The following is a 13,128-nucleotide window of genomic DNA, read 5'->3' as shown; positions in this document are numbered from 1 at the left end:
CCCTTTCACAAAGAAGCTCTGCCTCACCTTCTGGTACCATATCTCCCTAGATTTTAACAATGTGTAAGGGCTACTGCAACATTTTAAATAGTTTTCTTCTGATTTATATGCATATTCTTCTCAATGTATCTTCTCAACACATACATAATATATATTATGTCTCATGGTATTCTTTATTATACAGCAAATAATGAGGAGTAATGTTTCATGCTTCTTGTTCCTTATGTTTCATGAAGTGCTCTGCTTGGCAGCAGTCAACAGTGTATGAGATCAGATACACAGGCTGCTCATATGTGTGTGTCTTTCTGAGTGATCCTTGTCAGTCCTTGAAGAAGCTGGTTTGTATGTGTAAAATGTAGAACTGCCCAGACCTGCCTCAGCACAGAAGATAAACCTGTTCCCATCCCTTTTGCTGTGCAGGAGAGAGCAGCCCCTGACCCGGGGTTCATGAGTTTTCACAGATCACTTTTCCCAGAGAGCCCAACTCCACTGCTCCCCCAGTGTCCCACCCCACTCACAAACCTGAGGCCAGCTGTTACATTTATCCATATCCATTTCCAAAGGCAAACATAAAAACTTCCTACTGGCAAAATAAAACTGAGGCAATATTTGTGTTTGACCAGCTGAAAGTATCATTTAGGGTGAGTATGACCTGCTCAGCTTGTGCTTCTGGGTGAGTACCAGCATGTGCCCTGTGGCTCACTTGTAATCCATGAGCATCAGCTGAATAAGTTTTACCCTGTTTAATTTCTACTACCATAGTTCACTATTAAATAAATAAATAAATAAATTTATAGAAAAGGGAAAAATGTCTAAATATATTTTGAAGATTCTTGAAAAAACAGATATTTTCATATGCCAATAAACAGTTAGTATGCACATGCATCTGTATGTGTGCCTGCATGCAGTGTGCATACATATAAATACAAACATATATAATATATATATGGTTGTATGCATACATGGGTGTGTAGCAGGCTTAGGCTACTAGCCCACTATGCTGATGTAGGGGTGAGCACCAAACACTGAAATGCAGAGACCCCCAGTCGGTGCCTTCTTCCAGAATGAAAGAGAACAAACCACAAGATTTCCATGACCCTGGCAGCAGGAAACTGGGCCTGACACATACCCCTGCATGCCAGTCTTGCTACAGGAAGCGACAGAAGTCAAAGGAACATCAGTGCATAGATTTTGCCTTGCCTTGTCTCTCCAGTGAATTTGCTCAACTTTACAGACATCTGCTAAGTCGGATTTTTTTTTTCCTTGAGTTACACACCACCCAGCCCTCACAACCCAGACTCCTTTCTGCTTTTCTGATCAGCCCGCACAGCAGGAGCTGCAATCCTGTAGCTGGAATATCCCTCCCTGCTCCTGCACCAAGACCTTGCAGAGTAGACACATCCCTGTAGTCAACTTCAGACAGCTTTCCATCTGCATTAAACATTGACACTGCTTACACAGTGAGCAGAAAAACACAGACTGTGACAGGCTTTCATGAAAGTTTAATTGCATTGTGGCAGTGGAAGCTGGCAGAGGGGATTCGGGTGCCTGATGAGGAGCCACTCTCTGAGCAGCTCCAGTGCCCACATCCCTTTGCATCATCCCGAGCACGATGGGTGACCAGGAAGCTGAGCACACTGTGCCACAGACAGAGCTTCAGGAGATCACCAGCAAAATTTCAGATCTAAACAAATGGAGAAATGTTTTCAGTTTCCATAGGTAAGATTTATATTCTGCTTCATCATCATGTTTTAATTCCAGGTGTTTTCTTAATATCATATTTTAAATTATGCTTTATTACAAAACTTATATGACCACGGAAAAAAAGGTCTTAATGTACTCAGGAATGTAAGTACTACTACTTTTTCCTCTTCCTTTCTTTGTGACTTTTTTTCTAGCTGGTATCCTGCTTCTTCACATGCTAGCAATGCCTCTATTGTTGGGTTTGTTTTTTTTTTTTTAATTTGTATTTTATTTTCCCTTTTCAGGTTGGAAACCAGCAATTCAACTCATCAGGTAACTACTTCTGTAAAAGTTAACACCTTGTATTTGTCTAGTGGTTTTTGTGACTGTTCCACCAGATTAGCATAAGCAGGAAATTGCACATATATATATGCATCTCAGTCTTTATGGATATTTATTTCTTATGCTCCTCCTTTAAGCAACAGACATTTTCTACAGATATCTTAAAGGAATGTCTTGTCTTCCTGATCTAAATCAAAGTGTCAGAGTAGCCCAACATAAATTAACCTTTCTATTTAAAGTAACAGTTTTCATGGTCAGTTTTGGAACACAGGAAAAAAGGGTAACATTCTGAAATTTCTGAAATAGAAATATTTTGAGAACCTGCTGTGTCTTTAGGTTGGAAAGCACTGAAGTTTATTCCCTGTAATTCAGACAAACACAACATTACTGTGTACTCAAATCATTGGATTGTAGGGATCTATTTGTAATGTTTGCAAAAAGCTAGAGGTCTGTCCTGGTTTAACCACATCGGGCAACTAAGTAATAATCAGCATTGTTCTCAGACTAAAGCCGAAACACAGCACTGTACCAGCTACTAGGAAGAAAATTAATTCTATCCCAGCTGAAATCAGGATAAGGTCAAACATACTGATGCTCCCTGGCAGCACACACTCCCCTTTCCTGCCCCTCCACAAGCCAGTCCCACTGAGAGTACTGAAGGGGGTAACTTTCAGGGCATGGAAGCAGCAGCTGTGGCAAGACTCCGTGTCTGCTCCTCTCTCTGTCCAGCAAGGCAATGGAAGCACTGGCAATGGAGTACTTGGAGCCAGAGAGCCCTCAGGCTTTCAGCCACCAGTGCCTCTGCCCTGTTCCGCCATCCCTGAACCCCTACTGATCTCTCCGGATACAGGCGGACGGCCCATCTCCTTGGAAATGGCAATGGTGAGCAGGCCTACTGAGTTATGCATGAGCTGTAATTTAATCTCATTAAAACAAAGAGACTCAGGGACCTTATCTGGCGTTGCGGGAGGCTCAGCATATTGCTGGGCTGAAGGCTGCAGCCCTCTATTAGCTGTAACAGAAGTATGTAATCATAATGACTTATTTATGAAACTTTGAGAGAACATGGTTGCAATACAACCTTCAAATGGATATACTATAATTCTCATTAGATAATTGGTCAAATGACAAAGTGTAATGTTTCCCTGCTCTTTGGTGCTTTCTTATCGAATAGGTTCAGTATGGGAGGCTGGAATTCAGGAGGTCAGTGAGAAATTTCCACTCTCACCCAAATACCTGGCTTTTAGAGCACTAATGAGTGCCTGCTGCCCTTGCCCACATGAAAAGCCTTGGCCAAGAGCTCAGGAGTTTTCTGCAGGTAACGGCAGAATGGGCTCTGGTGCTGCCCTCACTGCCTGTGACCTCTCAGACCAAACCAGTCCTTGGCACCTGAGCACAAACTCAGTGAGAAACTCAAGAGTCCGGGTCTTCCCTCAGAAGGTGTAGTGTATCCAAATGTAAATTGTTTACATACTGCAACTGTACTTCCCAGGATTGTTTGAAATGCTGAGAGAAGTGACTACATTAAGCACAGACATCACCTTTGCTTTGTGGGGCCTGATTCTTGATAGACAACTTTACACTGCTCTGGCTGGGAGCATATGTGCTGGCCTTGTATCCAAAGGCCCCTCTGATGCTAACAACACCAGGATGTGAAGGGAGCTGAACCCAGCCTGTCTTTCTCTTCTTCAACAGGAGTTACGGAAGCTGTTATTTGGAAACGTGTTCCAGCTCTTCAGCTGTGAATGGGCAAAAGCATGTTTCAGGTTTCGTGAGCCATACTCTGACCTGGCCTATGCTTTGGAGACAGAAAACGTAAATATTGCAGCACAGCAAACTGCACCATCTTCCCCATGTCTCAGCCACTAACAGGAGCTGGCAGTCAGTGCTGGGTGTCTCAGCAGTGCCCATGCCTGCCTCCTCCACATCTGCACTCCACACTTGCACCCCATGCTCTACACACCTGTACCCCACACCTGTACCCTGTGTTCCGCACATCTGTATGCCATGCTTGCACCTCACACTCTGCATGCCCACACCCCACACTTTGCATGCCTGCAACTGCACACTCCACATCTGCACCATGCTCTCTGCACGCCTGCACCTTACACTCTGCATGTCTGCCCACTGAGCTTTCTCTACTGGCAGATTGTGGGGGCTTCCAACCACAGCCATGGTCCACAGCCATCCTGAGCAAGCCTCCAGCTGCCCTTGCAGTGGCAACTGAAGCATGTCTGGGAGTGGGATGAACTGTTCTGATTCAGCAGCACAATGCATACACAAACTTTAAATATCATGGTATTAAATGTTTCCAAGGTGAAGGCTCAATAGAGAAGCAGTGGGTTGTAGGTAGGCACAAATAAGCAGTATCTACCTGTTTCTTTTGGGGTAGAGTTACCTACTTCTTTCTACCCCACCTGGAAATCAAACAGGTGAATTTACCTACATTTTCAAGAGGGAGGTTTTCTTCTTCTTTATTTACCATCATAATACTGCCCCTCAAAAAGCAGGAGACTAAGATACACACTTGAAAGGTGCAAACACCTTTAATCCACCAGGAAGTTAACATGCTTGTTACAAATGCAGGTGAAACTCAGAGTTCAGAGGCTGTGTGACTGCAGAGAGGATGACAGCCCTGACATGAGGCACCAGCACAATGGGGAGCAGTCATGGCTACCCTCATGCATGGCCTCATGTCAGCCCTATGCTGCCTTGAGACCCTGGTCCCTTTGCTGAGAGGCTGGAGGAGGGAGAAAACAAGCCATGGTGCTTCTAGGCACACATGGTATGTGGGGCTGAGAGTCCTTCACTGCAGCTGCAGCGCTGCAAGGGAAGGACCCCTGCCTAGGACCTGCCCTCCCCCTAGGCACACAGCCAGGGCCACCCTGGAATTTTTTCTTGTGTAAAGGCTTCTTGGGTTTAGGCACATAAGATCTTTTTCAGTTTGCTTTTCTATTCAGCTCAGGAGCTGTCAGTAGCACTTCTGAATTCCCATGGAGAAAAGAAAAATTACCCTCCTAAAAGTGGTATTGGGATGGCTCACACTGACCAGGGATTGCAGTGATTTCCAGATGGACACAGCAGGAGCTAGTTCAGGCCCCTCAGCACTAGGGAGTGTCATCTTTCTGTTTCTAGGGGGGAGCAAGAGCCATTCTGATGGCTGTACAAGCGTACATCATCAAATACCTGCTCTTCATAAGAACCACAGAATACACTCACCTGGAAAGGTAAGAAGCTGAGCCTTCGAGACATATGGAAACTATTTTCTTGCATTATTTGAACCGAGACAGACTAGCACCAGCATCTAGGTTTAACTGAACTATATCCATATTCAGGTTTGGAGCTACAGGTGGGAATTTGCACCCACGAGAAAAGCCTCATCTGACTCCAGGCAAGGCTTTTTCCCCAAAAGACATTTGTCTTTGTAACAATGGTGTTTGCTCCCTTGTCCCACTCCCTGGCACCACGGTCACAACCTATGGCAGCACATGGATAACATTAGTGCTGCACAGCTGCCCCATACCATGGGGAGCATTGGAAGGGAAGGCAAAGCTCAGCTCTGGGTGTTGAGATACCAGAATGGGACCCCCAGAGCCAGGATGAAACCCCCATGGCACACATGTTGCTCCCAGCACATGGGAACCATATCCTTACAAGTAGCAGTGACAGCACCAAGCGAAAAGCGGAAATTTCAAGGACAATGGGCACTTGTGGCTGCACAGTCCTCACAGACACCAGATAGGCAGGGCAGGGCCTCTGAGGTTCGATCCAGCTCCTGCTGGGAAGGGCCATATTCACACTCAAGGTCAACCCCAGGACTGGGGGATCTGTCAAAATCCCTGATGATGGACCCTTGGCAGAGACCCCTGGATCCATCTTCACTGCTCCATGGCTCTATCTCCTGCACTGCAGGCTGTGCAGAGTAAGCCGGCAGGAGCAAGGGGAGGCACTGGCAGCTGCGCTGGCAGATACCCTGTGGGCAGCAGGAGGAGGTGGGAGAGCCATGATCTGTCTCATCACCACAGCCATCCATGTGGTGCCCAGCAGCGACTACAAAGCCGACAACTTCACAGAAAGAGTGAGTACAAAAATGCCTTCTGCAAACAGGATTTTCTTTAAAGAAATTTTTAATTTTAATTAAATTCTTCTGAAATTTTTAAATCAAGAAACATAAAATCTCATAAATCTGTTCCCTAAGTTATGGTGTGCCACAGACTGTGAACACTTCGGACCCATGTCCCAGTTGCAGCCTGTGAGACACCTCTGCTTCCTTGTAGAGGCTTTAGATGAGCAGAGGGGCTGCTGTTCCCTTTCATTAAAGGCCGAACTGTCTTCTCTCACAAAAAGGGGAAAACAGTTAATGCAAAGCTGGTCTTCTAACTCTTTGTATAGAGCTGAACTCCTCAGTTTAGGAGGCAGCAGAGTAGAATCCTGCACCATTCTTTCATTTGTCTAAAGGAAACACTGGCTTAAAAAGCTCAGCTGTTTGATATAATTAATGCCTCCTTTACAACATCTTCACCTACCTTCCTGCCCAACAGATCCATCTGTTTGAGTTCTCTGAGAAAGCAGCAGCTCAGGAGTTTATCCTTGGCCATATAAACTGTGTAAGTATCAGCTTTATTATGACTTACTTTGCTGCTTGTGTACATTTTATTTCCCATTCAAAAGCAGACCTTACGGATATCAATAGTGCTGCCTTTAGGCAGTTAGTCCATAACTCATTTCTAGCTTTTCCTATGGGGAATGATCCTGCTCCCACTAAAATCCCCAGAATTTACCCACCAATTTCAGCTCTTCCAGTCCACAAACACCAGGCAAACAGGGACATTTTGTACATTACTTAAATATAAAATATGGTTTCTTGCAAATACTGGGTTTTTTTAGCAAAAGCCTGAGGGAAAAGTGTACAAGACCAGCTAAGCCACTAACTGGAAGTTTTATCTTTCCTTTCTTTAACCTGTTCCTATTCATCAAAATTAGTTATAAAATCTTTCTGGAGTAACATTTTATTCATTTAGCTCAACACACCTCAGGTTGTATTGAAGCAGATGAATTGTTTCAATTAAATATCACATACCTGTAATTCACGCCCTGTGATTACTTGTTTCTTCTTCCAGTTCAAAGACGAACGAAGTCACGGAGTAATTCTTTTTTTATACAGTTTACTTTTCTCAAGGACGCTTGAAAGGTACATTTATTTTTTTACACATTTTCCTCTAATTTAGTTACATCTTCTGATGTCTTTTCCTTGTTTTACTTCAATATCCATTCTCAGTCGAATGTGAAGAAGCAGGGACAGATGCAGACCCCGGTGGCTGTGGTTTGCAGATGCAAATATTGTACAACCTGAGTATCTGCACATCCAGGAGGGCAGCAGACAGGAGAGAAACCCTTTGCAAACACAGCAAAACTAATGCTCTGTGTAAACCCAGGAGTTATCTCACTGACAGCAACCATCATCATCACAGTCAACTACACTTACACAGGAAAATCACAACAAGTTCATTTAAACAGGGAAAAAATCTGCCAGTGTGACTATCCTGGCAGAGGTGCCCGATAGGGTCTTTCTAAACCCAACACAATTAGATTTGGGTAATAATGCTTTAGAAAGGTACATCTAATGTTTTAGAAAGAGACATATTTATTCCAATATAAGACATGATTCATAATAATGTGAAAAAATTGCACCACTACTTCAAATCATGTTCAGGCTATGCCTGGGTTGTAACCGAGGCCTTTCAGCAGAAATCACACCAAGGGAGACCCCGGCTCTGTCTGCAGGGGTGTGAATCTGACACTAGATTTGGATTTTAAGAGGATGAGATCTGAAGCACAAGAGCTCTGGCTGAACATAGAGCTGCTGTGTCAGGACAGCACTGCTGTGCCCACAGCACAGAGACAGAGTCCATGGAATTTCTTCCTGTTAATCAGACAAGCACTCACCTCAGGCACTGATCCAGGTGCTATTGTAACATTTTGTGTTTGGTGTTACAGGGTCCAAGAAGACTTAGACTGCACAGCAACTCCTCTGTTGAAATGCAGTTCCGGAAACATTACCTGTACGCAGGTAAGATTAGCCTCATTTCTCCACTTTTTTTAATTTATTTTATTATTCCCACATTTGATTTAGGAAAAAAATTTCACTTGTTAATCCAAGGGGGGATAAAGGGAAGTGTATGATAACAGGAAAATATATTTATAATTTTAATCATTTGTAAAATGGATGATTGCCGTAGGAAGACCTGGCAGACCTCTGCACATGACAAACATGACAGAGCTCCAGTGGGACACCAGCTCCCTGTCGTGGAAGAGTCAGGCACTTTGCTCATAGGAGAAAAGCAATGATACAACTTATCGACTTGGTATCCCAGACTTGATCAACAGTTTATGTCCAAAGGAATATATATGTATATTTTATATGTATTTTTATAAATATATATGTACACACACATAATCCTTTCTATCACTTAGGCAAGATTTCAAAGATTTGCATGCTATTAGTCACCATCACAGAGGCCCACAAAATTGACTTAGGTAGGTTACAAGCTTGAAAGGAAATTTATTCTAATGAAAAATAATTTAATGTTCCAAAATTAGTAAATTACAGGTTCTAGATGCCAAGTGGAATCAAATACTACATGACTGACTTAAGGTTAAGTTTTGCAGGGAATAAACCAAAAACGCATTTAACTCACCAGTCAAGATGAAGGCCTTCAACCTCAAAGAGTTGTATCAGGCAGTGTCATGACCCAAAGGGAGAGACCTCGACTGCAGACCCACTGCTGAGGAGAACCGACTCAACTCTTGCCCTGCAGCAGGGCCCCATTTATGCCCCAGTAGAATCTGATCTGTGGTAAAAATATGGTCTGAGGGCTCTTTGCTTTTGCCTAAAGTGCGGGTCTAGCAATGGCCAGTTATACAACAACCGGCTGTACAATCCTGTTGTGACCAAAATCAGCAGATTTTGTGGTTACCTGAGCCAGACCAAACCCAGCAGTTATCTGTAAGCACTAGTAGATATGGGTTTTTATTTTACTGGAGATCAGAGTAAGCAGAGATATTTATTAGGAAGTATTGTGGCTCAATGGTTCATTCCTCAGGGTGGGTGCAGCTGCCACACCACCATTTTGTGAAGGGCATTTGCTCTGCTGCCTCACAGCATAACACAGGCTGTTGACTTGCAGGCTGTGCTCAGCCTCCTCCTAACGGGACAAGCAAGCCCGCATGAGCTTGATGGCAGTCAGGAGCTGGGGCCCAGAGGAGAGGGCAATGAGGCATGGCGGCAGCGGGGCCCGGTGGGCTACCTGCGCTGGAGCAGAGCACAGGTGGAGCAGCAGGTGAGAGCTGGCATGGCCTGTGGCTGGAAGGCCCATACCTGATGTCCACACACCAAAGTTTTGGGAACAAAGGCCATGTTCAATGCAAGGCTCTACTTTCTCTCCCCAGGTGTGCCCCAGGCTGAGAACACCCCGTCTGCCCATCTGGCTGTGCAGCATCACCGGGAGGCACAGCATTCTCTTTGGCACTGACAGCCAAATCCTCTCTGACTGGAAAAGAGAGAGAGTCTTCCACCTGTACTTCTACAATGGGCAGGTGGAGCAGACAAAAACAGCCCACCTAACTATAGGTATGCACCCAAGCTTACCATGGAGGATATGACGTATGGATGTCACATACAGACCATGCATAGAACTGTATATGTGTAGAGCTAGGTTGGTCTACTTACATATACAATTCAATGTTCTGTATTTAACATACATGCATATAAACTGTACATATTATATTATATATATAATTATATATATATTATATATATAATTATATATATTATATTATTTAATGGAATGTGAGAAATCTATTCCAAACAACAGTATAAAAAGACACAAGCGAAAACCTGGCTTTGAAAGGACCACGACCATTAAGGAAGGGGTAATGCTCTCAAGCATGTGGCACATTGCTGGGAAGAGCTATAGAAGTATTTGTTATAGAAGTAATAACTCCCAAGTCCCTGTGTAAATTCTGGTTGGCTGGCACCCCTCCCCAGCCCACAGCTGGGCATGGTGGATGCTCAGCACTGCGTGAAGCTGAGGTCATGCTGTTCACCAGTGCCAGGGGCTGAGCAGGGCTCTGGTGAGCAGGTGCTGGGTGAGCTGCCAGAAGAGCAGAGTCCATCCCACCCATGGTGTGTGCAGGGGACAACCACCAGGCTCCCCTCCCCAGGGCACAGCTTGCACTCTTGTAACACCATGGGGCCACTCAGGACTTCACAGTTTTCTCCTTTACTCGCAGACGTGGACAAAGAGTTTTTATTGGAGAAATGACAGTTTTTCAGGATACAGGATGCAAGTGTTGCTTCTGTGTTAAATATCCAATATGGACATACTGTTTAAAAATATTTCATCTCCTGTGATTATTATGCCCCCATCAGTCCACTATGAATGTCCAGCTGACCAAGGGTCTCAGAATAACTAGTAGGAGGGGGAAAACCCACACACACTCTCCAGTCCCATGGAACAAATCCGAGGAGAATGATTCTGTAAATGCAAAGTTTAAATGCAACAGGCAATTTCATTTAATCATTCAATGATTAAATACAAATTTTGAATAAAACTATTCCTAAGGCAGCAGTGCTGGCACGCAGGGTGGGTGAACAGCCTGTTTTCAGCATCTAACAGACTGAAGTTTGTATTTTACTGCCTACTATCCAGGTGCCACCATGGCCATTGTGTTCCCCTTCAAGTTTTAAATTCATACCCAGAGCAGCGAACTGCTCCTTGTGGTATCTAATGGGTTGTGAACCTGTCTGTGTATTTAGGATCTAACTTTCTCCATGCCACTGTGCATCATTTACCTTTACTTTCTGAATGTCCAGCCTCTTTTCCTCGCTCTCATTTCACTACAGCATTTAGAGTAAGAAACTTTAAAACATCCAAGTAAAGACTAAATGTGCAGGAAAGAAGGGTGAATCAAGATCACAGTCGTGATACACAGTGTGGCCACAGATAAGGAAGTGTGCACCTGTTCAGAAAAACAATATGCAAACATACCCTGCAAGGAGTTGTGAGCTGCATTTATAGTGCCTGAATTTCACAAGCATGAGAGGCAGCACCTGGACAGGCTGTGTTGTTGCTGCCCTGAGCTGCCTCCTTGGGCAAGGGCAGGCAGCACACCTGCAGTAATCCAGCCAGCTCTGCTTTTAACCTGTCCTAAAACTTTTTTTGAGAGCGGCTGGGTTTTTTAGACATTCGTTTTACCTGTGTTTCCTTTTCAGATACTCATTCACACCACTGGGAAGAGGACCAAAGTGAAGACCCAAGCAGCCCAAGGAAGAGGTGTCTGTCCGTGGAGATGGCAATCAGGACCAAGTGGGCAGGCGCAACTGTCAGCTGGAATGGGACAGATCCCTTTTTCTGAGGAGTCGCAGCATCTCCCACTTGCTGCCAAAGCCACCAAACACTGTGGTCTGGAGGTGAAAAACTTTCACCAATGAAACAACCTTTGGTGCCTTGGGCAAATGTCCTGTTCGGCAAGGCATTGCACTCACTGCGAAAGCCTGCACTGGCAAGGAACAGTTACTAGCAACACTGCCTTGCTGCACACATTTTCCAGGTTCTTCTGCTTCCCACAACAGCTGGCAGAAAAAGGAAAAAGGGTGGCAACTTGCTTTCCTCCCATGTCAGATACATTAAAGAAATCGAGGTGTCTCTTAAGAGTGTAGTGGAAGTGAAATCAATATTGAGCATCGAGAATACTGTGTGCATCTGATTTATTTAATCCAGTGGGTGCAACTATTTAGCTATTTGCAATGAGTAAGGTTTCCTCCCTGCTCTCCACAGCTGTGACTTCTGCAAGCAGTCTTTCTCCTGCTTCAACGACAGCTCAAGCATGGTCCCTGGCCAGGTTGGCTCACAGAGCTACCCTGCATCCCGCACACCAGCAAGGAATCACAGCTTGTACATGGGAACCCAGGCAAAAGAGCCTTATGAAATGCTCCTTGCTGTGAATTTTTGACACCAAGCTGGGCAGAAGAGTTGATCTGCTTGAGGATAGGAAGGCTCTGCAGAGGGATCTGGACAGGCTTGATCAATGGGCCAAGGTCGATTATATTAAGGTTCAACAAACCAAAGTGCCAGATCCTGCAACTGGGTCACAAGAACCCTATGCAGTGCTTCAGGCTTGAAGAGTGTCTGGAAAACTGCCTGACAGAAAATGACCTGAGGGTGTTGGTCAACAGTGGCTGAGCAAAAACCAGCAGTGTGCCCAAGTGGACAAGAAAGCCAAGATCATTCCAGCTTATATCAGAAATAGCATAGCCAGCAGGACTAGGGAAGTAATAATCCCCATATACGTGGCACTGGTGAGGCCACACTGTGTTCAGTTCCCGACCCCTCACTACAAGTAAGGCATTGAGGTCCTTGAGCATGTCTAAAGGGCAGTGAAGCTGGTAAAGGGTCTGGAGCACAAGTCTCATGAGGAGTGGCTGAGGGAATCAGGGGTGTTCCGTCTGGAGAAAAGGAGGCTCAGATGAGACCTTATCACTATCTACAACTACCTGAAAGGAGGTTGTAGCTATGGAGCAGTCAGTCTCTTTTCCAAAGTAACAAGTGACAGGATAAGAGGGCCTCATGTTGTGCCTGGGGAGTTTTAGATTTGATCTTGGAAAAATTTCTTCACAGAAAGGGTTGTGAAGCACTGAAACAGGCTGCCCAGGGAAGTGGATGAGTCACCATCCCTGAAGGATTTAAAAGACAGGTAAGTGTGGTGCTTAGGGACATGGTTTAGTCGCCTTGGCAGTGCCATGTTAATGGTTGGATTCAATGATCTTAAAGGTCCTTTCCAACCTAACCATAATTCTATGTTTCAGCAATTTTACTGACTCTGAGTGTGGTGAAGTCCTGGCACCCTGCAGCGGCCTGGTGCACACAGGCAGGGCACATAACTCCTCACTCACATTAATTCCTTTCTGCTTCCTTTTCTATAGACATCACCTAAAAAAGACCTATGAGTCATACCAAAAGCTGTGTTGCTAATGACAACTCTTCTGAGGACAATAAACCTTTCTGCAAGCAAGTGATCTAGAAGACTGGTTAAAAAAAAAAT

General features: G+C 44.7%; 1 protein-coding gene across 1 annotated transcript; it reads left to right on the top strand.

Moving 5' to 3' along the window:
* Positions 1-1,612: 1,612 nt before the first annotated feature.
* On the top strand, positions 1,613-11,442 carry MINDY4B (MINDY family member 4B). Its single transcript, XM_031054933.2, has 12 exons — positions 1,613-1,719; positions 1,989-2,016; positions 2,755-2,907; positions 3,721-3,840; positions 5,161-5,252; positions 5,938-6,103; positions 6,567-6,632; positions 7,146-7,216; positions 8,023-8,095; positions 9,213-9,365; positions 9,475-9,655; positions 11,300-11,442. The coding sequence occupies exons 1-12, from the start codon at positions 1,613-1,615 to the stop codon at positions 11,440-11,442; spliced, it is 1,353 nt and encodes a 450-aa protein (XP_030910793.2).
* The last annotated feature ends 1,686 nt before the right edge of the window (positions 11,443-13,128 follow it).

Source organism: Melopsittacus undulatus, chromosome 6 (assembly GCF_012275295.1).
Source record: "Melopsittacus undulatus isolate bMelUnd1 chromosome 6, bMelUnd1.mat.Z, whole genome shotgun sequence".
NCBI lineage: Eukaryota > Metazoa > Chordata > Aves > Psittaciformes > Psittaculidae > Melopsittacus > Melopsittacus undulatus.
This window is presented reverse-complemented; position numbering and strand designations above follow the sequence as displayed.

What these genes read in the sequence shown, in the direction of transcription:
- MINDY4B (XM_031054933.2), top strand. Translation starts at nt 1,613, where the DNA reads ATGGGTGACCAGGAAGCTGAGCACACTGTGCCACAGACAGAGCTTCAG. An exon ending in AATGTTTTCAGTTTCCATAG is followed by an intron (nt 1,720 to 1,988) that starts GTAAGATTTATA and finishes TTCCCTTTTCAG; the next exon opens with GTTGGAAACCAGCAATTCAA. An exon ending in TCTCCTTGGAAATGGCAATG is followed by an intron (nt 2,908 to 3,720) that starts GTGAGCAGGCCT and finishes CTTCTTCAACAG; the next exon opens with GAGTTACGGAAGCTGTTATT.